The sequence below is a fragment of the Schistocerca nitens genome, chromosome 8 (genome assembly GCF_023898315.1).
Source record: "Schistocerca nitens isolate TAMUIC-IGC-003100 chromosome 8, iqSchNite1.1, whole genome shotgun sequence".
In the NCBI taxonomy this organism is placed as follows: domain Eukaryota; kingdom Metazoa; phylum Arthropoda; class Insecta; order Orthoptera; family Acrididae; genus Schistocerca; species Schistocerca nitens.
The window spans coordinates 346,260,837-346,287,206 of record NC_064621.1 but is presented as its reverse complement, the minus strand read 5'-3'; the positions used below and the strand labels follow the sequence as shown (position 1 = coordinate 346,287,206).

The window sequence follows — 26,370 nt, the reverse complement described above, 5'->3', positions numbered from 1 at the left end:
GTTCACAATGTCTCTCATCAGTTTTGTAAACAAGGGAATGCGCAAAATGTTATGATCACCATTTTACTAACAACCAACATGTTCCCTATATTTTTGCATATTTCACTCTAAAATAACTTAAATACAGTCATTGGTATAATTGTTAAATGAAAAAAATACTGGGTCCAAATGAACAACAGCTTCAGTCATTGCGGTGTGAGTAATGTTTGAGAACAGTTCTTGTGAAGAAACAACAGTCTGGCTAAAAGTACTTTACAAATGGATTACAAACAGTTTTGACCACAAAAACATTTATTTCGATGGTAATCAGTTGTGGTCAATATTTGATCATCCTCAGAACTTCATACCACCTTGATACCACCTACCACCAGGGTATGAGGGTCTCAGGTTGATAAAATACTGACTGAAACTAGTTACCATTGAAATAAATGTTTTTGCAATCAAGACTGAGGGTAATCCATTTTTAAAGTACTTTGATATGGAGCAGTCAGGTTTCATTTGTAATTTTTTTTTCTTAAACTTATATAACTCATTACAGAAAAATAAATCATATTTTATATTCCAAAATGAGTCAATAAACAAATTACTTCCTGCAACTTATATGTGCAATGATCACAAGAAAAATTAGAGAATTCCTTGTACCCACAGAGGTTTACTTTCTTTCCGTGTGCCATTCACAAATGAAACATGGATGGGAAAATGATTTTGATACACCCTCTGCCACACACTGGCTTGTTCAGTACAGAAGTAGAAATAAACTACTCAAAAATCCTAAGTACAGATCTGTCAGTAAACTACTCAAAAATCCTAAGTACAGATCTGTCACTTAAATAGTCTCAGAAAAGCTAGTGAGCCTACTCACCATTCTTTTTGCAGTCTTCATTTTGTTGGAAGTGGTTTTCTCTCTTCATAAAATATTGAAATAGCATATGCATAGAAACATCAGCACAAGTTCACTGATAAGCTGCACCCCTCACACGTAAGTTTTCTGTAGATGCTGTAGAATGTAAACATAGAACGTATGCTTAGTATATTTGTAATGAAAAATCTCTCTTCATAATTAAACTTTGTCATTTCCAGTTTCTATATGATTCACTCACAACAGAACTGTAGGAATGTCTTCTTAAAATGCGAACAACGAAATAAATTATATTTTATAGAATATATAGAAGGTCTCTTTCTGTGACTCAGAGAGTATTATTTGAAATATTTCATCAAAATATGAACAAAACTCCATGACAGGATCCATCAAATGATTTTCTTACCACAAGGATGTCAATAAATAAGTATTCTAAATACAAATTTTCCAAGGATTAACACCATTTATTTTTATTTATTTATGCATTTATTTCACCTTCAAACTCTCTCTTATGTCTAAGCAGACATCCTTAGTGAGTCAATATTACAACATGCATAAAACAAAAAATATAACAATAATATAGTACTGACTATATAGAATTTAAGAAATGTCAGTCTTATAACACTGTGCTAACCGATTTCCTCATTACAGTTCTGTCGAATGTGAGTAATGAGATCGAACATTTGCCATGTCCATATTTCTATTTATTTAAGAGAAATATATGGCAGCAGTATAGAATAAATCAGATGTGGAGAAGAAGCTGATGGGTCTGAGGAAGAGTGAGATTAATATATGAGAAGGAAAGAAGAAAACAGAAATAAATAGGGACAAGAAAAGCAGAGACTGTTCACATTGTGACAGACATACTGGTTCTCCATCAGGCAGAAGGTGATATTACAAAAGAGAAGTTGTGCCAATGATAAACAGATAAAGTTTTAATCTCCTCTCGAATAACGAGTAGTTTTTGATAAGCTAGGGTTACAGGATGCTTTATTCCACAGTCATATCACTGAAACGGAGAAGATTGAGAAAGATATTCTGTTATGCAAATACACAGCCAAGATGCTGAACATATCCAATCTGGTACTGGAGTTCTGGAATGATGAAAGGTACCTGATATGTGAGGAGAGGTATGAGGACTCCAGTGGCTATGAAACCGATGAAGGAAACAGACCACATGGAAATCATGTCATCCAACCATACACATCCACATTGACTCTGCATAGGAAAGATTGACTTAGTCATCTACTCGAATGTTACACACATAGTGTATACAAACATTCATAGTAAACTCAAATAGTCTGCCATTTCCAGTATGCATGCCATGTTGAACTATATCACGATAGTAAAGATTTGGCAGGATTAAAGAACTGAGAGTAATACCATGTTGCTATACTGGGCAAGATCATAACAGAGTGGTTTGCCACTGCCTACTTATGAACAGTACAATGTAGGTAACTACGATAAGGGAAGGGTGTAATCAAGCCGTACATTACAGTAGGTTGCAGCAGGCTTCTAGCAAAGAATTTCAGTGTAGGTCAGTTCAAAATGAGTAGTAAAAAAAGACTCTTGCTGTTAGGCAGTAGCAAGGGAGGGGTGTAGGCCAAATGGTACAGAACAAATTAGGAATGAAGCCACATGCTAGCCTTAACCAGGTGACAGAAGACATAGTGAATTTGTGCAAATATTTTGGTTGGTTGGTTGTGTTCTGCTTTAGGGCGCAAAAAAAACTCACCAAAACTATAGAAAATGAAGACAGAGAGGAGTTAAAAAATGACTACACTTCAGTCCCAATTGACATAAGAGAAAACAGCTAAAAATAGGGACATGGAGAAAGAGCTAAAAAAACACCACGCAGAAACTAAAAATTAAATGGCCTTCACCATATTGCTTTGGTGGATAAAAAGTAAAACACGGTCAACAGCCCATGCGTCATTTGCTAAAACAGCTGATAACTCAGATGGCAAACCCAAATGGGAATGTAAACGGTTAAAAAATGGGCATTCCGTCAGGGAGTGGCACGATTAAAACTTGTGCACGTTTCCAAAGTGGTTGGGTAGCGCCACTTATCAAATGATGATGTCTAAAAAGGCAGTGCCCAATATGCAGCCTAATTAAAATTACCTCCACCCAGTGGGAGGGCCGAGAGGAGGTTGTCCAAGTCACTGGGGTAGGCTTAATAAGCCAGAGCTTATTCCATAAAGGGAGGACCATTGGCGATGCCAAAGGGACGCCATCTCCTGACAGCTGTGTCAGCAGCCTCATTTCCTGGCAGACCGACATGACCAGGAACCCACATAAACATCACAGTGGCTCCACCAAGAGTGAGCAAGTAACAGTTTTCCTGGACCCGTTGCGCTAAGGGATGGGTGGTGTACAGCGCACATAGACTTTGAAGGGCACTGAGTGAGTCTGAGCAGAGGACACAATTGAAAAGTCCGTGTTGCCAGATGTACTCCGTGGCTAGATCCAGGGCGAAGAGCTCAGCTGTAAATACTGAGCAGTGTGCTAGAAGCCGAAATCGAAAGACACGGGTGTCAATGATGAAGGCACATCTGACCCCACGGTTATTCTGAGAGACATCAGAGTATATGAAGGTACTATTGCGAAGTTCCATGCAAAGGTCGTGAAACAGAAGGCGATAGAGCGAGGCAGAAATAGTGTCCTTAGGAAGGGAGTGAAAGCTGAGGTTAACGTGGGCCACTTCACGAAGCTAAGGTTGTGAAGGGTTCACACCCACTGGGAAAGTTGCAGGTAGTGTGAAGTTAAGCCACCGCAGCAAGTGCCGAAAGAGGACTCCAGGGGGTAACAGAGAAGAGGGATGTGCCCCATACTGATAATCAAAGGTATCATCAAAGAAGGAGGCATAGGACGGGTGGCCACAGATAGCAGACAAACGGCATGCATAGCTGCTGAGGAGAAAGTCACGGAGGTAAGAAAGTGGTCATTCAGCAGCATCATCATACAGACTCTCAACCGTGCTAGTGTAAAAAGTGCCAGTTACGAAATGGATGCCACAATGGTGGATAGTGTTGAGATGATGTATGAGCAGTGGATGTGCAGACGCATAAGCATAGCACCCATAGTCAAGTTTCGAATGGGAAAGGGACCGATACAAACAGAGGAGGGTGGTTCGATCGGCACCCCAGGAAGTACCATCGAGGACATGTAGGACATTGAGGAACTGTGTCCAGCAGGCTGCCAGGTAAGACACGTGGGAGGACCAAGAGCCCCAGGAATTTCATAGTTTCAATGAATGGATGGGCAACAGGACCAAGATGAAAGATGGTGGGAGAATCCATGTGCGCCACCAGAAATTCATAGAGACAGTTTTGTCAGTGGCAAAATGAAAGACAATGTCAATGCTCCAGGAGTAAAGATGATCAAGACATCGCTGAAGATGCTGCTCAGTGAGACAGGTCCGTGGAGAACTGCAATAGACGGCAAAATAGTCAACAAAAAGGCAGCCGGAGATGCCAGGTGGGAGACAGGCCATTATAGGGTCAATGGCGATAGCAAAGAGGACAACACTCAGGACGGAACCCTGAGGCACACCATTTTCCTGGATAAAGTTGTCTGACAAGGCAGAACCCACATACACCTTGAAAACTCGGTCTTTTGAAATTCCTGAAGGAAACAGGGCAGACAGCCACAGAAGCCCCATATGTAAAGAGTACAGAGGATACCAGTTCTCCAGCACATAGGCCTTCTCCAAATTGAAAAACACAGCCACAGTCTGGGATTTCCGCACAAAACCATTCATGACATGGGTGGACAAAGAAATGAGATGGTCAACTGCAGAATGCCATGCTCAAAATCCACACTGTGCATTTGTTAGTAAATTACGAGACTCGAGCCACAATACCAGCTTGGCATGAATCATACATTCCATCACCTTGAAAACGCAGCTGGTGAGAGAGAAGAGGCGGTAGCTAGAAGGAAGGTTTTTTTGCTTACTGAACTTGGGTATGGGTATGATGGTGGCTTCACACCAAAGTCTGGGAAATGTGCTCTCTGCGTACATGCGGTTGTATGTGTTAAACAGAAAGTGCTTGCCTGCAAGAGAAAGGTGTTGAAACATCTGAATGTGGACAGCGTCTGGCCGTGGGGCGGAGGGTTGGGATGAACTGAGAGCATGATCTAGCTCCCTCATAGTAAAGGCGGCATTGTGGCACTCCCAATTCTGAGAAGAGAAGGGTATCGCCCAAGAACTCCCCTGCTCATTTCCAAAGGAGGGAGGCAGGGTGATAGTGGGAAGAGCTCGAAACTTCCGCAAAATGGCAGCCCAAGGTGTTGGAGATAACAATAGGGTCCACAATAACATCGTCTGCTATTGTAAATCCAGAAATTAGCGAATGGATCTTGGGCCCAGAGAGCCATCAGAGGTTGGCCCACATGACAGAGGAAAGGTTGGAACTGTTAAAAGAACTAGTGAATAAAATCCAGCTAGCTTCTTTGCTATCCCAAAGCATGCAATGACACTTTTTACGTATCTGTTTACAATGAATGCAGTTGGCCATTGTAGGATGATGGTTAAAATCGCAGAGAGCACATCTCTGTGCGCGAATTGCTTCGCGGCATGCCTCAGTCCACAAAGGGACTGGCACAAGGTGTGGTAAAGAAGAAGTGCGAGGAATGGAGCATTCTGCACCAGTAAGGATAACGTTTGTGAGATATTCCACCTGGTCATCACAAATAGGGAAATCTTGTTCTTATAAGGTCGCCAGGGAGGAGTAAAGCCACCAGTCAGCCTTAGTTAGCTGCCATATGGTTGTGCACGCAGGTGGGGTAGGAGTCAGCAGACGGAGAGTACATGGGAAATAGTTGCTCGAGTAGGTGTCAGAAAGAACGGACCACTCAAGATGACGGGCAAGCTGGGCAGTGCAGAAGGATAGATCCAAATGGGAAAAGGTGTGCAAGGAGTCAGAAAGGAAAGTGGGTGCTCCAGTGTTAAGGTAGAAGAGACTGAGTTGATTAAGATGATCAGCCGAGAAGGCAGCTCTCTGACAGGTTCTGGGAAAACCCCAAAGGGGATGATATGCATTAAAGTGACTGAGTAGCAGAAAAGGGGGAGGTAGCTGCCCAATAAGCTGAAGGAAGTCTGCCCTGGTGACAATGAACGACAGAGGGATATAAATGGTACAGAGGGAAAAAGTCAGGTGGGGAATAAAAAAGTGAACAGCAACAGCTTGATGATGGCTAGCCAGGGAGATGGGTTGACTATGAATGTCATCCCATATGAGCAGCATGATATCCCCATGAGATGGATTGCCAACCTCAGGGGGAAGGTCAAAACGAACCGGAAGAAATGTGAAAGCTCAAAGCGGTCGTGAGGGCGCAATTTCATTTCCTGAAGGCAGAGTACAAGGGGATGCTGTGATGCTAAAAGCAGCCGCAAATCCTCTTTGTGGGACCAAAGGCCGAGAACGTTCCATTGGAGGAGAGTCACGATGAGGAAGAGATGTAGGGATGTCACATAGGTAGCTGCCGAGTGACAGCCTGTAAAGAGTTGCTGCTACAGGGCACAGAAGCAGGATGATCCTGCTCCAGGGGGTCACCTGAAGCATCAGCTTGCTTGTGCTGTCAGTCTGTGGAGTCCAACACTAAAAAACGCTTGGTGGTGCACACTGGCGACACAGAGACTGGCCGGGCTAAGGTATCATATGGCAATATCATCAAAGAAGATCTCAAGATGGTGAAGGAAAAACCGTTTGGCTTTGGTGGACTTCTTCGAGCCTTTCTGGTTAGAGGAAGACTCGGGTGTTGTTTGGCTGGAGGGACATATGAAGTCTTCACAGGAGTACTCCTTCTGTCCTTTCCGGCCTACCAGTTGTGTAGCTGGTGGCTTCGCCCCTTGAGGCGAGAGAGTGATGGCTTGTTGCACAGCTGGAAGGGGGGATGACAATGCTACCTTGACACTGGGCGATTTCACAACCTCAGAGCTGAATCTGAGGTCACATGTCTACGTGGCCATGTCCTTCATGGAGCGAGAGGTAGCAAGAACAGAACTGTAAGTTCCAAATGGGAGAACACAGGGTAAGCGACTAGCCAATTACTTGCATGCGACTGGGTAAGGCACTTTCTCCTTTACCCAGATCTCTTGGGAAACCCACTCATGAAGATACACAGTAGAATCCCGAGAGGACGCGGCATGGCTGCCATTGCAGTTGATACAGTGAGGAGAAGGAGGCGGACAATCGCCCTCATGCACATCCCTACCACAGGTTACAAATTTGGCTGGGTGTCGACAAGATGTTCTAGGGTGGTTGAAATGATGACACTGGTGGCAGCGCATCAGGTTCGGAATGTACAGTTGGACTGTGATAATTTCATAGCCTGTTTTGATCTTGGATGGAAGCACCACTCTATCAAAGGTGAGAAAAAGAGTGCATGTGGGCACTAAGGAGGAATCTACCTTTTTCATCACCCGAAGAACAGCAATGACACCCTGATCAGAGTGGTAAGATTGGATTTCGGCATCCGTTAGACCGTCAAGCAGCCTAGTGTAAATAACGCCATGAGAAGAATTCAGAATTCTATGGGCCTTGACATGAACAGGGTAGCCATGAAGAAGAGAGACGGCAAGCAGTTGTTGTGCTTGAGAATCAGAAGTAGTCTCCAAAAGCAAAGTGCCATTCCGCAAATGAGAGCAGGATTTCACAGGGCCGTCAATTGCATCAATACCTTTCTAAATAATAAACGGATTTACCATGGTGAAGGACTGACTGTCTTCAGTACGTGAGACCATGAGGAACCATGGTGCAGCGGCAAGGGTCTTTGAATCGTTAGCCTCATTATGTTTACGTTTCGTAGAAACTGATTGTGAAGATGAGTGGCTCGTTGCGAGAAAATACTCCAAATACTCCATGATTGCCAGCGTCTCTGATGGCGTGCTCCTTCCAACTGGGGACCCCCTTTACAAGGGGGCGCACTCGCCTTAGGTAACTGTTCACACCTCAGGTCACACCTCCCAAACACCTGACAGAGGGACCAATCAGCAATTTGGGAAGGTTGCAGCTCAGGCAATCAACTCTCCCTGGGCCTGGCCTGTGTACCAGGGGTACGTGCGAACTCTACCTGTCGATCCGGGGCTTTGAATCATGCATTACCCAGTCCCTTTTATGCACCAGATACATGGGCTGGTCTTCAGGAGTGCACAGGGAGGAAGAAGAAAAAGAGGAATCTCAAATGCTGAAGCAGAGGAACGAGAAGAGAAGGGATTCAAAGATGGGAAAAGGGAGCAAAAAACAGTGGTGAGACTGTTCTTACATCAGCGACAGACAATGCAGAACATTCCCAATAACACCCCAGACATGCTCCCCAAGTGAGGGGAAAAAGAACAGCAAGAGGATAGACATGCAGCACAGAAGGATAAAGATGCTGCAAAGACTGGGCCCCCATTGTAGCCAAGCATGAACCCGCCAAAGTGTGGTGAGCCCCCTGGAGGAACAAAGATTTCAGCAAAGAGGATCAGGTTATTGTAGTAGAGCATTAGGGGGGACCTGGATGAAATAGGAGCAGCAGCTACAAACAAAAATGTGAGTTTTGTGGACATCCTGCAGTGCTATGCCCTGGGTTAATACTGTTGAGGGTCGTGTGAACATTGAGTTGAGCAGACTACTGCTAACAGAAATGAAATCTCATATGAGTGCAGTGCCTGTTGCTACAATTGGGAGGTGGGGATGTACAAGACATAGCCTACAACTAAATAGGAGATGGAAGAATAGGTTCACTGAGTTCCTTGGAGAAAATATATGGGGGGTGTCACCATACAAAGCAAGATCACTACGGTTATTGGTGTCAGAGAGGTGCCTAATTCAGTTAGAATCACAATTCAGGCACCCTGCTTTGAAAAAAGTCAAAATAACAGAAGATCCCCACAAAATGCTTTAGAATGTACAGAAAAGTAAGGTTAGCTTATCCCATCAAAATATTAGAGGATTGAGTAATAAGGGAGAAGAACTTCTTCCCTGTACAGCAAATTTAAAGAGCTCTGAAAAGATAAACATCCTGTGACTATTTGAGCACCACATAACCACAGGATTAAATAAGTTACTTATGAAAAAATACACTTTAGCAACTTACTAACACAAAAATTAATATGGGAAAAGGAGGAGTTGTTACATATACAGTGTGTTCAGAATTCCCGTTACAAACTTCTAGAACTTGCTGACGGGAGTGAGTACATAACATTTTGAATAGGAACCCATGTCTGGTAGCATAAGGTTTCCATTCTACGGTGGTTTCAACTCGAATGTGTAATGCATCCATGTCAAGACAATCACCTGATGTCATGTGCAAAGGTAATTTATGAGACTGCTGTACAGATAGAGGAAGATCTGCTGGCACAAGTTCTGGTCAGTGCACTAAAAATTGAAGAGAGATGAGATGGGACAGAGAGTGCATAGCACAACATGCTTCATAACTACAATGTCTGCAACAACTTTCTTAGTTGCCATATCGAGCCACTGTTTTAATGCATCAGTACTGTCTTGTATGTACAGTATGCTAGGTTATTTTTTGTAAACTCATAATGTTTAAGCTTTAACACAAACAAATGTACTTTAGTGATACATGCGATATTTCGTTGTGTTTTCTTTCAAATTTTTTACCCAATAATTGAACTGTGTCATGTTTAATTCAATTCCTCGAGCATAAATGGATGAGTTAAACATCTGAATTGAAATCATCACAGAATGGAAATGGTATGTTTCCAGATGTGGACTCCTATTCAAAATATTACATACTCACTCCCCTCTACAAGTTCTTGCAGTTTGTAATTCGAATTTCCAAACACCCTATATTACAACAAAACAAAGGTTCAAAAATGTTGAGACAAGTAGATTTTGTAGTCATCAGCACATAGAAGTGTGTGCTTGTGAATTAATAGTTAAAAATAGTTCACTTTCAATTGTAGCTGTACACAGAGCTCCACTGGGAAAATTGTGAAGTTTTTATGAGAAATCTGGATTCCTTACTATGCTATCTGTCAACAGCGGCAAGTCTGTGGTGACTTCAATGTAGATTTTCTAACGGATACTGCTACAAAAAATGATCTAGAAATTTTATTTGGATCCTGCAATTTGATTTCAGTAATTTACTTTCCAACACGGGTGGATAAGGACAGTAGGACCCTGATAGTTTTTACTTTGCTGAAACTCAAAGCAAGAAAATAGCAGTTTACCCAGTAGCAAACACTCTATCTGATCACGCTGCACAGTTAGTTGGGATAAATAAGATAGCATCTTACAGTACCGACACTCCTCGGTGGAAATCGGTTAGAACAACTTCAGGAGAAACATTTTCATGAATAGTTTGCAAGAAATGAACTGGGAAGAAATTTATAATGAACCAAATACTAACAAGCAATTTAATCTGCTCCATGATAACTTCGTATCATTATTTAAAAATAGCTTTCTGCATAAGCTAGTCAGAAAAGACATTACTAAGAAAAGTTATTTAAAAAAATCAAAGAACATGAACATAACATCAGACATTAGTAATTCAGGCTACAGACTTTGGTTGTAAGTAATTTAGTGTAATGAGAGACAGGAAAAGGCACCAAAGATTTAACATCATTACTAACTCAGTGAAAGGGCTATCAACGATGAGCCACAGGTATAAAATATATTTAATAATCATTTCTTATGCATAATAGAAAGTACAGGAAAAAACAGTTCAAGAGAAGAATCACAGTAGTATGTTGAAACAGCAACTCTTATAAAATTCAGTCACATGAATGTGTCTTCAACTTCTCCTTCTGAAATTAAGAAAATTATGCATTGTAACTCTTCAGGCTTTCCCGGCGAGATCTTGACATGTGGAATAATCGGGTCTACTGCCGGATGTTTGTGTCGCTCTGGCACAATATTTCAGCCACGTAACTCGTTGCCTTCTTCAGGTGCTACCTGAGACTGCCGTATTGGAGGATCTTGTCCAGTATTTATGCCCAGAGTGCGCTGGGTGCTCTCTTTGCCTGCTTGTAAGGTGTTGTCTCTTCCACGGTGCTCCCTCGGACGTCCGCGCCTGACTTGGTCTCCATCTGTGGCAGCTCTCTGAGGCCCGTCCTTTGTTGGGCACTCTGTTCGCGGCCCGCATCCGCCTGGCGCTGCTCCTGAGGTGTTGGCACTTCCCTGGTGCTCTGACAGTCGTCTGCACCCAGCTGGTCCATCATCTGCAGTCGTGGCTGCTGCCAGAGGCCCATACCTCCTCGGGAGTTGCGTTCGCGGTCCGTGCCCGCGTGGCGGTGCTCCTGCAGTGTTACTACTTCTTGAGGAGTTTCTTGGTTCCTTTTGTTGGGGCCTGATAAGCTCCAGAGCTGGACCCCACGCCTAGCTGAGCTGGTAACCACTGTCTCGGTTTATTAGGTTGTCTGTGACCTTGATCTCGATGGCCTACTTCATGACACTGTCCCAAAATCTTGGCGTCTGTGTCACAATTTTCGTGTTGTTGTAGTCCATTGAGGACCGAGCTCCAGACAGTGCTCCGCTATGACAGATTTGGTTGCCTGTCTGAGTCTGGTGTGCCTCTGGTGTTCTTTGCACCTGACGTCCACTGTCCTGGTTGTCTGGTCATTGTATGACTTTACACACTGGCATGGAATGTTGTAAATGCCTGACAAAGGACGGGCCTCAGAGACCTGCCACAGATGGAGACCAAGTCGGGCGCGGATGTCTGAGGGAGCACCGGGGAAGAGACAACACCTTACAAACAGCACCAGGTGGCTGCAGAAGGCAAAGAGAGCACCCAGCATACTCTGGGCATAAATACTGGACAAGATCCTCCAATACGGCAGCCTCAGGTAGCAACTGAAGAAGGCAACGAGTTACGTGGCTGAAATATTGTGCCAGAGCGACACAAACATCCAGCAGTAGACCCGATTATGCCACATGTCAAGATCTCGCTGGGAAAGCCTGAAGAGTTACATCAGAAGACTCTACGGGAAGGAGATGTACCTTAATATCAAAATGCCGGATAAGCTTTGACAGAGGAAGGGGAGGATGCTGAGTTCTCTCAGTTTCCTTCTGAGATACCGAGAGGGGGATGTAGTTCCTGTCTTTGCCAGGTTCAAGCATCATGTTAACACCAGAACAGTGAACAGAATTAAACACCGAGCCAGCCTCGTGCTGGTAAGAGAAAGAGTGCGTGACATGCGCCACCGCCTAGATGTCATGTCTAGGGATTTGCTGTATCTCCACCTTTCCATAGCAGCTACTCTGACCCGAGAAGACTGGGACTAGGTTGATGGTGCCTCTTGGTCCTTGGCTGAATTCACCATGAGTAAATCAACAGCATGTCAACAGGCCAAATTTCAGCGCCTTAACAAGAAAGTACAACAGGATGGGGACACACGGACAGTGGTCAACATGAGCAACAAGCAGCTCGATGAGGCCACCTCAAAAGCACTCAGCAAGGGCCTCAATTTTGCAGTAACTCTCAGAAGCGTACCTGTTGCAGCCTTCATCAGTTTGGTTGAGCAAGTCGTCAACAAGCTACCTTTCAACTTGTCTGAAGAGATCTGCAGGGAGACCTGCAGGGCACTCACCAGAACGAAGCCCCCCAAATCCAACATCTCGAGCGAGGAGAGGGAGGCACTCAGGCAGCTACAGGAGGATGACAGCATTGTAGTTCTGCCAGCTGATAAGGGTAACTCCACAATCATCTTAAACAAGTTGGAGTATGATAGAAAGGTGCAACAACTTCTGGAAGACACTGCTTACAAACCACTAGATGGCGACCCCATTGACAAGGTGGACAAGAAGACCCGAAAGTTGCTGAAGGAGACAGGTCTACCTGAACAGGCCATCAAGAAGCTTCATCCCAAAGCACCTGTACCACCCAGACTCTATGTACTCCCCAAGGTCCACAAGAAGGGGGTCCCTCTTCGACCTACTGTCAGTAACATCGGCGCAGCGACATACCTCACTGCACAATACCTGAAAAAGATATTGGCACCATATGTGGGCAAATGTGCACACCACATTTGCAACTCAGAGGACTTCCTACAACGGCTAAGGCAGCTACACACTGTGGACTCTGACATCATGGTCAGTTTCGATGTGGTGTCGCTCTTCACACGAGTGCCACTCACATATTCACTCAATATCATTGGAGAGAAGTTCGATGGTGCCCTGCTCGACCTGTTCAAGCATGTACTGACCTCAACATATTTTCTTTATGGGGGTCAATTTTATGAGCAAACGGAAGGAGTGGCAATGGGCAGCTCTTTATCACTAGTGGTAGCCAACCTTTTCATGGAAAGGTATGAAGAGGAAGCACTTACATAAGCAGCTTACCAGCCCAAGTGCTTTCTTAGGTATGTCTATGACACTTTTGTCATTTGGCCCCATGGCAGGGAGAAGCTAGATGACTTTTTGGAACATCTAAATTCATGCCACCCAAGTATAAAATTTACTATGGAGCTAGAGAAGGATGGACAGCTCCCATTCTTGGATGTCCTGGTCAAAAGGAAGGCAGATGGCACTCTGGGGCACAGTGTGTATCGTAAGCTCATCCACACTGACTTATACCTTCAAGCCAGTAGCTGCCACCACCCGGCACAGAAGTATGGAGTCTTGAAAACATTAGTTCATAGGGCTCGGGCTCTGTTGGATATGGAAATTCTGGCCACAGAAACAGAACATCTACAGCTGGTGTTCAGCAGAAATGGATACTCCTCCACAGACATCCAAAGGGCACTTCGTGCTATCAGCCAACCACAGGGTACAGAAGAGGAGCCAGAGGAGGCGAAGAAGATGGCATACCTGCCATATGCTGGACATATTTCTGCAAATATCAGCAGAATTATTTCAAAACATGATATCAAGAGTATCTTCTGTCCACCCTCCAAAATTGGGATAATGCTAGGGAGTGTGAAGGATGACCTGGGACTACGTCAACCGGCATTTACAACATTCCATGCCAGTGTGGAAAGTCATACATTGGCCAGACAACCAGGATGGTGGACGTCAGGTGCAAAGAACACCAGAGGCACACCAGACTCAGACAGGCAACCAAATCTGCCATAGCAGAGCACTGACTGGAGCTCGGTCACTCAATGGACTACAACAACACGAAAATTGTGACACAGACGCCAAGATTTTGGGACAGTATCATAAAGGAGGCCATCGAGATCAAGGTCACAGACAACCTAATAAACCGAGACAGTGGTTACCAGCTCAGCTCGGTGTGGAGTCCGGCTCTGGAGCTTATCAGGGCCCAATGAAAGGAACCAAGAAACTCCTCAAGAAGTAGTAACACCGCAGGAGCACCGCCAAGCGGGCGCGGACGGCAAACGCAACTCCCGAGGAGGTACGGGCCTCTGACAGCCGCCACGACCGCAGATGATGGACCAGCCGGGTGCGGACGACCGTCAGTGCACCAGGGAAGTGCCAACACCTCAGGAGCAGCACCAGGCAGGCGCGGACCGCAAACGGAGTGCCTGACAAAGGACGGGCCTCAGAGAGCTGCCACAGATGGAGACCAAGTTGGGCGCAGACATCCGAGGGAGCACCGCGGGAGAGACACATTACAAGCAGCGCCAGGTGGGCGCGGACTGCAAACGGAGCGCCCGACGCGAGACAGGCCTCAGACAGCTGCCACAACTGCAGATGGTGGACAAGGCGGGCGAGGATGTCCGTCGGAGCACCAGGGAAGTGCCAACAACTCAGGACGAGCGCCAAGCGGGCACGGACCACGAACGGAACGCCAAACATGGGTCCGGCCCCAGACAGCTGCCACAACCACAAATGGTGGACGAGACGGGCACAGACATCCGTGGGAGCCCCATGGAGGGGCCAAAACCTCAGGAGCAGCACCAGGCGGGCGCGGACCGCGATCAGAATGCCTGGCACAGGATGGGCCTCAGAGAGTTGCCACAGATGGTGACCAAGTTGAGCGTGGACGTCCGAGGGAGCACCGTGAAAGAGACAACACCTTACAAGCAGCGCCAGGCGGGTGTGGACAGCAAAGAGAGCACCCAGTGCACTCTGGGCATAAATACTAGACAAGATCCTCCAATACGGCAGTCTCAGGTAGCACCTGAAGAAGGCAACGAGTTACGTGGCCGAAATATTGTGCCAGAGCCACACAAACATCCAGCAGTAGACCCGATTATTCCACATGTCAAAATTACACATTCTCTCCAAAATAAAAACTCATCTGGATTTGATGGCATTTCCAATAGAGCACTAATGATTTGTTTCCAAACAATAACCTCATTCTTATCTGAAATATGTAATGCATAGCTAACTCAAAACATTTTTCCAAACAGACTGATAAATGCTATTGTCAAATTTCTCTTTAAGAAAGGTGATAGGAGGAATGTTACGAACTACCGACCTCTTTCACTTCTGACATCATTTTCCATGATTTTTAGAAGGTAATTTATTCTAGAATAACACCTCATTCGAGCAACTATAATATACTCAGCACATCAAGTTTTGTATTTCAGAAGATTTGTTCTACTGTTTATGCCATTTACATGTTACTCATCAGATTTTACATACATCAAATAATACAACAGCTCCAGTTCCTAGTTTCTTTGACCTGTCTAAGGCATTTGACTGTGTGAATTACAGTATTCTCCTACATGTAATGAAACTGGATTGATAAAAAAAATCTATTCACCAACCTGGGACTGAAGAACAAAATATAAAAGGTGTCAAAGTTTGCAAGCTTTCAGTGCCATGGACTCCTTCCTCTGGCACAAGGGTACTATGGGAAGGAAAAGGAAGTGAAGCAAAAGGAATGGTGATGTTTAGAAAAAAGCGGTAGAATTCAGAAAAGTAGCCCAGAACCCCAGGTCAGGTGAGACTTCCTGCACTGGAAATTTCCCCTGACCAGGGTTCTGGGTGACTATTCCGAACTCTACCCATTTTCCTAAACATCATTAATCCTTTTCTTTCACCTTCTTCCTTTCCCTTCCACCCTTCTGCCATAAGAAGGACCTTCTGAATCCGGAAGCTTGCAAACTTTAATACCTTCAATACATATGTTCTCCTGCCATTGCTTGGTGAGTAGATTTTTTATCTTTCCAATTACATTATATTTTCAAAAACAGATTATTTTCATTGATATAGTAGACAGTACTCTCATAGATAAATTAATGATGATGAAGTCCCATACTCCTTTACAGAGTGTAGGGGAACATTGCAGGAGACCTGTGCCACCATACTAGGCAAGATAAATTAAAGTTTTATGGAACTGATAGTATAGTCCACCAATGGATAATGTCACATCTTACCAAAAGAATACAGAAGCTTGTAGTTAGTTACTCAACCAATGTAGCAAGAGGACATTATTCTGACTGAGGAGGAGATATGAGCTACAGTTTTCGCCAAGGCTCAATCTTAGATCTACTATTATTCCTCATATATGTAAACAATCTTCCATATAATATACAACAAACAGAATTAGCTCTTTTTGCAGATGGTGCAAGTGTTGTAATCAGTCCAAGCATACACGCAGAAACAGAAGAAATTGGACACATTGTCCTTAAAGTATCATTGGTTGGGTTTCTGTGAGTGGTCTCACCCTCAATTTCAAAAAGACACGACATATTCAGTTCTGCACATCTAAGAGTATTACGCCAATGATACATGTAACACATGGTGAGGAAATAGTAAATATGGTAGAAACTTCAAAATTCTTAGGTGTCCACATTGATGAAAATTTAAACTGAAAGAAGCACATTTTGGAACTCCTAAGACACCTTAGTTCAAGCATATTTGCACTTAGAATCACTGCAAATCTTGGGGAGAGACACATTAGTAAGTTGACATATTTTTCACATTTTCACTTAGTAATTTTATACAGAATTTTTAATATCTTATCCAGCCTCAGCAACCGTAGTTATATATATCGAAATAATCAGCAAACAGTTCTTTTATACAACTGGTTGCTGATTATTTTAATATATTATATGGAACGATGTTCAGAGGAAACTCATTTTTCTACAAGAAAGTCTTCATTGCTCAAAAGTGTGCTGTAAGAATAAACTGTTGTGCTCATGCACAATCATCTTGTAGGCATCTGTTTAAGGAGATGGACATTCTGACTACTGCTTCACAGTATATTTATTCCTCCTGAAGTTTGTTTTAAACAATCCATTGCATTTTGCAAGGAACAATGATGTACATAATTACAATACCAAAAGGAAAAATTACTTTTATTACTGCACATTAAGGTTGCCTTTAGCACAAAAAGGTGTGCATAATGCTGCAAGTAAGATTTTTGATCCTTTACCCAGTGATATAAAATGTCTGACAGAGACAAATTAAAATTTGAAAACTGAAAAATTTTCTGCTTGACAACTCCTTCTATTCTGTGAAAGAATTTCTGTTATTGTAATGCATAAAAGGTGGTGGGTAGGAATTGCTAACTCACATCTGTATATTTAAAAAAAACAACATGTTTACCAGTTAATTTGCATGTGAATGAAAATGACCCATTCCACACTATTATGATTTATTGTGCACAATGATCAATGGAAGATGAAACTACCTAACTAACTATACAGTAATGTGTTTGTTTACATTGTTATGAATTACTATGGAATTAAATGAAGACTGCAGATATAGAGTCTACATCTCTCAAAGAGCATACACAGGTTATGAAGTTCAATAAACAAAACTAATGGATGGCTTAGCATTAACAGCATCAAACAGTATCACAACAGGGACCAATGGAATTACGCAGTGCCTTTGCTAAGACACTGATTTCATATTCAGAAGGGTGGAATTTGCTCTGTCTTGGAATCCTGATTTAGGTTTTCCTCTGAACTATTTATTTCCATTTTATTATTTTTATAATGATGACAAATTCAGTCATGATTCCTACGTGAATAAATAAATACATTCTATGGGAGACTCTGTAGAGGTTTCAAATTTAGCTCCTCATACTGGCATGCAATCTGGTTATTGTAAACAGTACATAATTACCACCCCTCACTCCTCTTGGTTAATTACCTGTGATGAAAAATGTTCCAACAAAGGATCTGAATTGATTACTTCCAGGTTGAGCACTAACGTAAAAGCAACCATATTCCTCAAGTGTGAAGGACTCATATCAATCAGGACTAACAAGGGATACTGAACATACAGAAGGAATGGTCACTGATTTGTTTGATCCTCTTGAGATCACCACTAAGATGCTGAAAACTCTGAAGTGGCAGTTGCTTGTAGATAGATGCCAACTATCCTGTGAAAGCCTGGTTACAAAGTTTTAAGGAACAGTATTAAGTGAGGAATCAAGGGATCATGAAGTCAAGCTTTGACTGATTACAGCAAGTGCAGCAGCATTTAAACAATCATTCGTCCAGTGCTCCATACATGGATGGAATGGCAAGAAATCTCAATGTGTGATACAGAGCAAAAGTACCCTCTCCCACGAACTTCATAGTCATTTGCAGAATATAGATGCATATGTAGAAGCAACATCGGCTATGAAGGTAGGCACAAAAATGTTATGTGCTGTTAATAATGGCGTGTAGCAGCTCTGTGGGTAGACCTACAGTTTGTGGAGAACATCTCATAGCACTTCTCTGGATGTGAGACAAGACCACAAGACCAGCAGGGAGAAAGACTTGAGAAATATCTCAAATGCATGATATTAAAATCTGGAAAGGGACTAGAATGGTCTTTCCTTGCAAATAAAGAGTTAGCCATGAAAGAGAAACAACTAGGATCAGTCTCTAATTCTCTACAATGTTATAATCTGTATGCAAGATAAATGACCTAAGAACATTGATGGGAACTCTATCCTCTTACTTTACTATGCTCTACCAAGTGCTGCAACTGTACAGTTTATCACTTTGAAAAATGACTTCAATCACATCTACATGCATATCCTGCAAGCAACCATATGGTGCATGGTGAAAGGTACCATGTACCATTGCTAGTTATGTCCTTTGCTGTTCCACCTATAATCAGAGCAAGGGAAACACAATTGTCCATATGCTTTCATAGGAGCCACAAGTTCTCTTATCTTGTCTTCACAGTCATTGTGGATGTCGACAGCAATAGGATCATCCTGCAGCCTGTCACAAATGCCAGATCCCTGAAATTTCTTAATAGTGTTTCACAAAAAGATCATCTTCCTCTATGGATTCTCATCTGAGTTCACAAAACATTCCTGTAATACTTGCTTGTTGACTGAACCTACCACTAACAAATTTGGTTAAACACCTCTGAACTGATTCCATGCATTGCTATAATCCGCACTGGTGTGGGAATCAAACACTTGAGCAGTACTCAAGAATGGATCACACAATGAATTTCACACATTTGCAAAAAGTGATACAATTTAAGCAGCAAACACTACAGTAACTCATGGTTTCTGTACGATGCAGAAAGCAAAGTTATATTTCCTTGTTACCCCAGATAATGTGAAATCTACAATCCTCGATCATATTTTGAACCTAAATGTTGCTCTCTTCGTTTTGTCAGTAATTTTTTAATGCTGCTGATAAGTCACTAAAAATCATCCAATATCTTGTTTACAGCTATAACAACAACTTCTCAGTCATTTATGTCTGTATATGTAAAAATACAGAGAATGTACTTCTGCATAAGACAGGACATAATTTTCTTTTCTTCTCTTATTCAAATGGACAACAATTACAGAGTTTAGTCCATTAAATTTCGGCATGCAGCCATGCAAATAAAATTTCCTCCACTGATATTTCAGCCATGTATTGTCTGGCCATCCTCAGATTGAGTCACAAGACTTGTGACTCACTCTGAGGATGGCCGGACGATACGCGGCCGAAATATCAGCGGAGGAAATTTTATTTGCATGGCTGCATGCCCAAAATTTAATGGACTATTCATTACGCCACGAGAAGTTGAAAATGCACAATTACAGATTTTATTTATGCAGTTACGAGTTTCATCTGTAAACTATGAAGGCATGCTGAAAAGTAATGCCTCCGATTTTTTTATGTGAAAACTCTTAAAGCTTTGTAAATAAAACAAACATTATTAACATTCTACATTTTTATTCTCTGATGTCTACATATTTATTTCTCAACACAGTCACCTTGATGATGAAGACATTTCTCCCAATGAGACACTAGTTGGTTGATACCATCACTGTAGAACATTTGAGTTTGTTGACAGAGCCATACCATAACCTCACCCCTGTTTGCACCACTTGATCACTATCAAAGTGAAGTCCTTGGAGGTGGTCTTTAAGTTTTGAACAGAAGAAAATTGGAAGGGTCAAGTTGGGACTATATAGAGGATGACTGATGACAGTGAATCCAAGATGATGGATTTTTGCAGATGTCGCAGCATTCATGTGTGGTCTGGCATTGTCATGCTGAAAGAGAGGACGCTCCAAGTGTGGATGAACTCTTTGAATTCAAAATTCGATTACAGACACTGCTTCTCACACACCGACATAGTTACATTACACACCACCATATTACACGCTACAATTCAGAGCCCTCTGTTGCAAATATACAGTCATGAAGAATAAAGACGTAGAATGTTAATAACATTTGCTTTATTTAAAAAGCATTAAAAGTTTCCACGTAAAAATTCTGAGGCATTACTTTTCAGCAAATCCTCTTACAACCCTCTTCATTGTAGTGATAAAAGTCTCATATTTCCATGTGCATGAGGAAAAAATAATCATTTCACTAATTGCAGCATTCTCCTAAAGACCAATTATGTCATGTTTCATATGATAATAGGAAAGCAGTACTCAGACAAAAGATTGGTTTGAACACCACAGTGCACTACTAGGCATGATCCTATTGGAAGTGGAACACCCTTGCCTTCCTCTGACCTCTGAAATGACTTACCCAACAAATACTAAGGGGACCTTAGCTTACTGTAGATGCCACCTCATGGTGTAACTGACATTTTTCAAATTAACCAATCATTTCTATAGGTGAAAGATGCAAAAAATAACTGAAAAATCCTAGTATCACCCAACAATTGAACCCCTATGATTTGGATTTGCTGACACTTATCCCTTTAGTGACTGAGTATAATACCCTCTCTCACCAGCAGGCTAACTGCCTAAGCCAATCAACTTTCTGCTAAGTGCCTGAAACCAAGAAGGGACATAGAGTTCATCATTTTCACTGCACTTGAGGTTTTAAAGCATCAGGTTGACACTTCTGGCAGCGTCTCTGCCACTTTAAAGGCAATCTAAACTTACATACATGTAGGTACTATAGGAAAGCATGCTGTTTGCAGCTCCTAGATGAATAAAATTGGCACTTCAAAAGGAAAAAAAATAACATCTAATGCTGGTACAGCTGAATGGCTCATGGTAAGCTGTTTCCCCCTATGGTGGTAGCAAACCTGTTAACATATCTCAACAATGAGATCATAAGATATGGAGTACTAACTCAATTTGGAAACATTGGGAAAGAAATCTGCAGTGAATTTGGAAAAAGGGGGGGGGGGGGGATGGTTCAAATGGCTCTAAGCACTATGGGACTTAACATCTGAGGTCATCAGTCCCCTAGACTTAGAACTACTTAAAACCTAACTAACCTAAGGACATCACACACATCCATGCCCGAGGCAGGAATTGAACCTGCGATCGTAGCAGCCGCGTTGTTCCAGACTGAAGCACCTAGAACTGCTCGGCCACAGCGGCTGGCAGTGAACTTGAAGCTAGCATTTCTCCGACATGGTTTAGTTGTTATGTGTTATCATGCCAATTATCTAATCAATATAACCATATATTTCTAAGTAGTCACACACTCACAAAGATGTCTAGAGGATTCTCTAAATATACCAATAGAGCTGCAGACCTAAACCACCCCATTTGCATCTCTTTGTCCGTTCACTTCAAATTCCTGTGCAAAGAGCATCTACTGCTAGTTCTCATATGTCACTTTAACAACAATTCTTACAGACTGTAAACATACTTCTGTTGGTTTCCTGCCATACACATCATTTCAATTACGTCATCTGCAGACCACCTAAGTAGAAACCAACTAGCCCAATAACAATCATAATGTCTGAGCAACATTAGTTCCATTTATGTATCAGTATCCTCAGGCAATCACAAAAATTAACTGGCCATGGTCCAACATGACTGCAAATCTGTCACGATTCTGCTGTAATCAGAACTTCTTCCTCAGTACACAGTCAAACAAAAGAAGTAACTCTATTTCATTAAAAACTGTTAATCAAAGTATCTGTAGATTGACTGACAGTAATGTATTAAGGGATCCAGTGCATTGAGGTATGATGGCTAGCTCGGACATAAGTAAACAGTGTTTTTTATTTATCTTTCTTCACAGACTGATGATTATTTCTTTATTCTATTTTGCAGCCCATGTTAATGTACTTCAATTTCCCAGAAAACCACTGTGCTTACTGTTCTATTGGTTTACATGTACTAAGACATGTCATTTATTGAGCTTAGTATAGCCCTGTGCTGGTTTAAAGGAAGTTGGGAGGGGGGGATGTACACTCCTGGAAATGGAAAAAAGAACACATTGACACCGGTGTGTCAGACCCACCATACTTGCTCCGGACACTGCGAGAGGGCTGTACAAGCAATGATCACACGCACGGCACAGCGGACACACCAGGAACCGCGGTGTTGGCCGTCAAATGGCGCTAGCTGCGCAGCATTTGTGCACCGCCGCCGTCAGTGTCAGCCAGTTTCCCGTGGCATACGGAGCTCCATCGCAGTCTTTAACACTGGTAGCATGCCGCGACAGCGTGGACGTGCACCGTATGTGCAGTTGACGGACATTGAGCGAGGGCGTATAGTGGGCATGCGGGAGGCCGGGTGGACGTACCGCCGAATTGCTCAACACGTGGGGCGTGAGGTCTCCACAGTACATCGATGTTGTCGCCAGTGGTTGGCGGAAGGTGCACGTGCCCGTCGACCTGGGACCGGACCGCAGCGACGCACGGATGCACGCCAAGACCGTAGGATCCTACGCAGTGCCGTAGGGGACCGCACCGCCACTTCCCAGCAAATTAGGGACACTGTTGCTCCTGGGGTATCGGCGAGGACCATTCGCAACCGTCTCCATGAAGCTGGGCTACGGTCCCGCACACCGTTAGGCCGTCTTCCGCTCACGCCCCAACATCGTGCAGCCCGCCTCCAGTGGTGTCGCGACAGGCGTGAATGGAGGGACGAATGGAGACGTGTCGTCTTCAGCGATGAGAGTCGCTTCTGCCTTGGTGCCAATGATGGTCGTATGCGTGTTTGGCGCCGCGCAGGTGAGCGCCACAATCAGGACTGCATACGACCGAGGCACACACGGCCAACACCCGGCATCATGGTGTGGGGAGCGATCTCCTACACTGGCCGTACACCACTGGTGATCGTCGAGGGGACACTGAATAGTGCACGGTACATCCAAACCGTCATCGAACCCATCGTTCTACCATTCCTAGACCGGCAAGGGAACTTGCTGTTCCAACAGGACAATGCACGTCCGCATGTATCCCGTGCCACCCAACGTGCTCTAGAAGGTGTAAGTCAACTACCCTGGCCAGCAAGATCTCCGGATCTGTCCCCCATTGAGCATGTTTGGGACTGGATGAAGCGTCGTCTCACGCGGTCTGCACGTCCAGCACGAACGCTGGTCCAACTGAGGCGCCAGGTGGAAATGGCATGGCAAGCCGTTCCACAGGACTACATCCAGCATCTCTACGATCGTCTCCATGGGAGAATAGCAGCCTGCATTGCTGCGAAAGGTGGATATACACTGTACTAGTGCCGACATTGTGCATGCTCTGTTGCCTGTGTCTATGTGCCTGTGCTTCTGTCAGTGTGATCATGTGATGTATCTGACCCCAGGAATGTGTCAATAAAGTTTCCCCTTCCTGGGACAATGAATTCACGGTGTTCTTATTTCAATTTCCAGGAGTGTAGAATGGTAGTCTTCTGCTTTATGAATGTTTACAGGTATAAATAATGACTTTCCTTTCAAAATATTTAGTTTGGAAATACAAATTTTGAAAGAAAGGTGTTTTATAATTTCAAAATCTATAAAGTTTTTCTCCTTCATTTCTTACGCTCTTTTATGGGTACTTCCTTTACCCCATTACTGCAGACAGCACTTCATATTAATTTCTCAAGTTCGTTATATATATTCTTCACTCTTTTGAGAATAATCACTTGTGCTATATTGACATTAGTGATACAGCCATTCTGCACTGACCAATGACATCACCATCTGCACTGAATGGAGGCTGTTTGGAATTACTAATCTATAGTATAGCCCAAGGTCTGGTTTACGATTCACCACGACAGTTTGTCTGCAAGTCAGCAAAGCCAACAAATGTGTCACGACAGCTAGCTGTTTTTTTTTTTTTTTTTTAAATGAAGGTTGTCACGATGGTTTGTATAGTAGCCTGAAGATTTGGTTAGTATGGAAGGTGATAGTCCGATCATGATTTTGCAAAGCCATCAAACATGTCACAAAAACAAATTATTTTTTACGGTACAGGTTATGTATAAAACTGAACTGTCATGATGTGTTGATGCCAAAAGAAGGAATCATGACAATCCGATTTAAATAAATTAACAAAAACAAACAATTTTTGACAAAACAATACAATTGGGTAGAAAAAAAAATCTACTCACAAAGCGGCAGCAGAACATACACATAAGAGATTTTTGTAATCAGGCTTTCAGAACCAGTGGCTCCTTCTTCAGGCAGAAGAGCTAAAGAGGAAGGAAGAGGAGCACAGGAAAAAGTCTGGAGAGGTCTAGGAAAAGGGGTAGATTTTGGAAAAGTCACCCAGAACTGTGGGTGCTAAAGAGGAAGGAAGAGGAGGACAGGAAAAAGTCTGGAGAGCTCTAGGAAAAGGGGTAAATTTCGGAAAAGTCACCCAGAACTGTGGGTCAGGGGAGACTTACCGCACGAGATGAGAAGGAAAGACTTTCCTTCTCATCCCATGCAGTAAGTCTTCCCTCACCCGCAGTTCCTCCCACTTCAACCCTTGTGCCTGAAGAAGGAGCCACTGGCTCCAAAAGCTTGTCTAATTACAACCCTCTTTTATGAATGTGTGTTCTGCCGCCTCTTGCTGAGTAGATTTTTTTATCTACCCTACTTATATACATTACACTTTCTGTAGTTTATCTCCATCTCCGGTGGAAACCTTTAGTTTTACAGGGTGGTCTGAAAGTTTCAAGTATTTAATCCATTTAATGGTGTTACAAACAAGAACATCCCCAACAGCAACCTCCATATTTCAATTGAGATCCCAATAATTTGATACTTTAAATATGCTGTACTGTATGATACCATACATCGTAGTCATCATACTGGTTAGTAGCATCACTGGTCAAAACTGGTTGATTGTATTTTTCCAATTACCTAAAATATTTATTGAAGAGGAATGAAATTCTTTTTCAAATTTAACAATAATTTCTTAATCTAACATTATCATTGAACCAATGACACAACAAAGCTGTTCAAAACTGTAATGTTAGCCACGGTACGATAATTTTAACCAAGGGCTTAAACTGAAGCATACAAATAACCTATGTTTTTAGCTGTAAAAATTGAAATTGGCAAGGAACAGCAAACACATCAAGGCTTAATCTGAAAAAAAACTCATACTAATTATTTGTTAGTTAGTTTCATTTACCATGGATCATCTACATGATTAATTGTAATAATGCAGAATGAGCCATTTTACACACACATCACAACTTAATTTTTAAATATGGCTACATGCTGAACATTAATAAAGTATTCTTTTTTTAATATATAGATGTGAATTAGTAATTCCTACCTACCACCTTTCACACTTTACAGTAATTGAAATTCTTCTACACAATAAAATGAGTTGTCAAGGCGAAACTTGTTTAGTTAGTTTTCAAATTTTACTTTGCTTTCTCACAGACTATCACTGGGTAAGTGATCAAAAATTTTAGTTGCAACACTGTGCTCCCCTTTTGCGCTAAAGACAACTTTAATGTGGAATAATGAATGTCATTTTTTCGTCTGATACTATAATCATGTACATCATTGTTCCTTTCAAACTGCAGTGGATTTTTTACAATAAACTTCATGAGGGAATAAATAAACTGTGAACCAGTAATCCGAATTCCCAACTCTTTAAACAGATGTCTTATAGATGATCATGAGTGGGCACTATATTTTATTTTTACAACATGTTTTTAAGCAATGAAGTCTTCATTTTCTATAGATGAGTTTCCCCACATCATCATTCCATATGACATTATCAAATGAAAAATATGCTAAATATGTCAAATTATTTATGTGCCTCTCCCCAAGCTTTATGAAGATTCTAAAAGCAAAAGTGGCTGAACTAAGATGTTTTAGGAGTTCCAAAATGTGCTTTTCCTAATTTAAATTCTCATCAACAAGGATACCCAAGAATTTTGAAGTTTCTATCATATTTATTTTTTTATTAGCATGTGTTGCACTTATCATTGGCGTAAGGGTTGAACGGATGAAAGGAAACGATATGGATAGCTTTAGGAAAAGAAGTAGAGTTCAGAGTAGTCACCCAGAACCCCATATCAGGGGAGACGTCATTGGTGTA

The 26,370-nt window shown here is 42.6% G+C and overlaps 1 protein-coding gene across 1 annotated transcript in view; it reads right to left on the bottom strand.

Annotated features, from left to right (window-relative positions):
* LOC126199167 (S-phase kinase-associated protein 2-like) overlaps nt 1-26,370 on the bottom strand; it is a 194,836-nt gene that overhangs the window by 164,851 nt on the left and 3,615 nt on the right. Inside the window, exon 2 of the mRNA XM_049935927.1 lies at nt 863-997. Coding sequence (XP_049791884.1) covers nt 863-883 — 21 coding nt within the window. The 5' untranslated portion in view covers nt 884-997. The remainder of the gene's footprint in view (nt 1-862; nt 998-26,370) is intronic.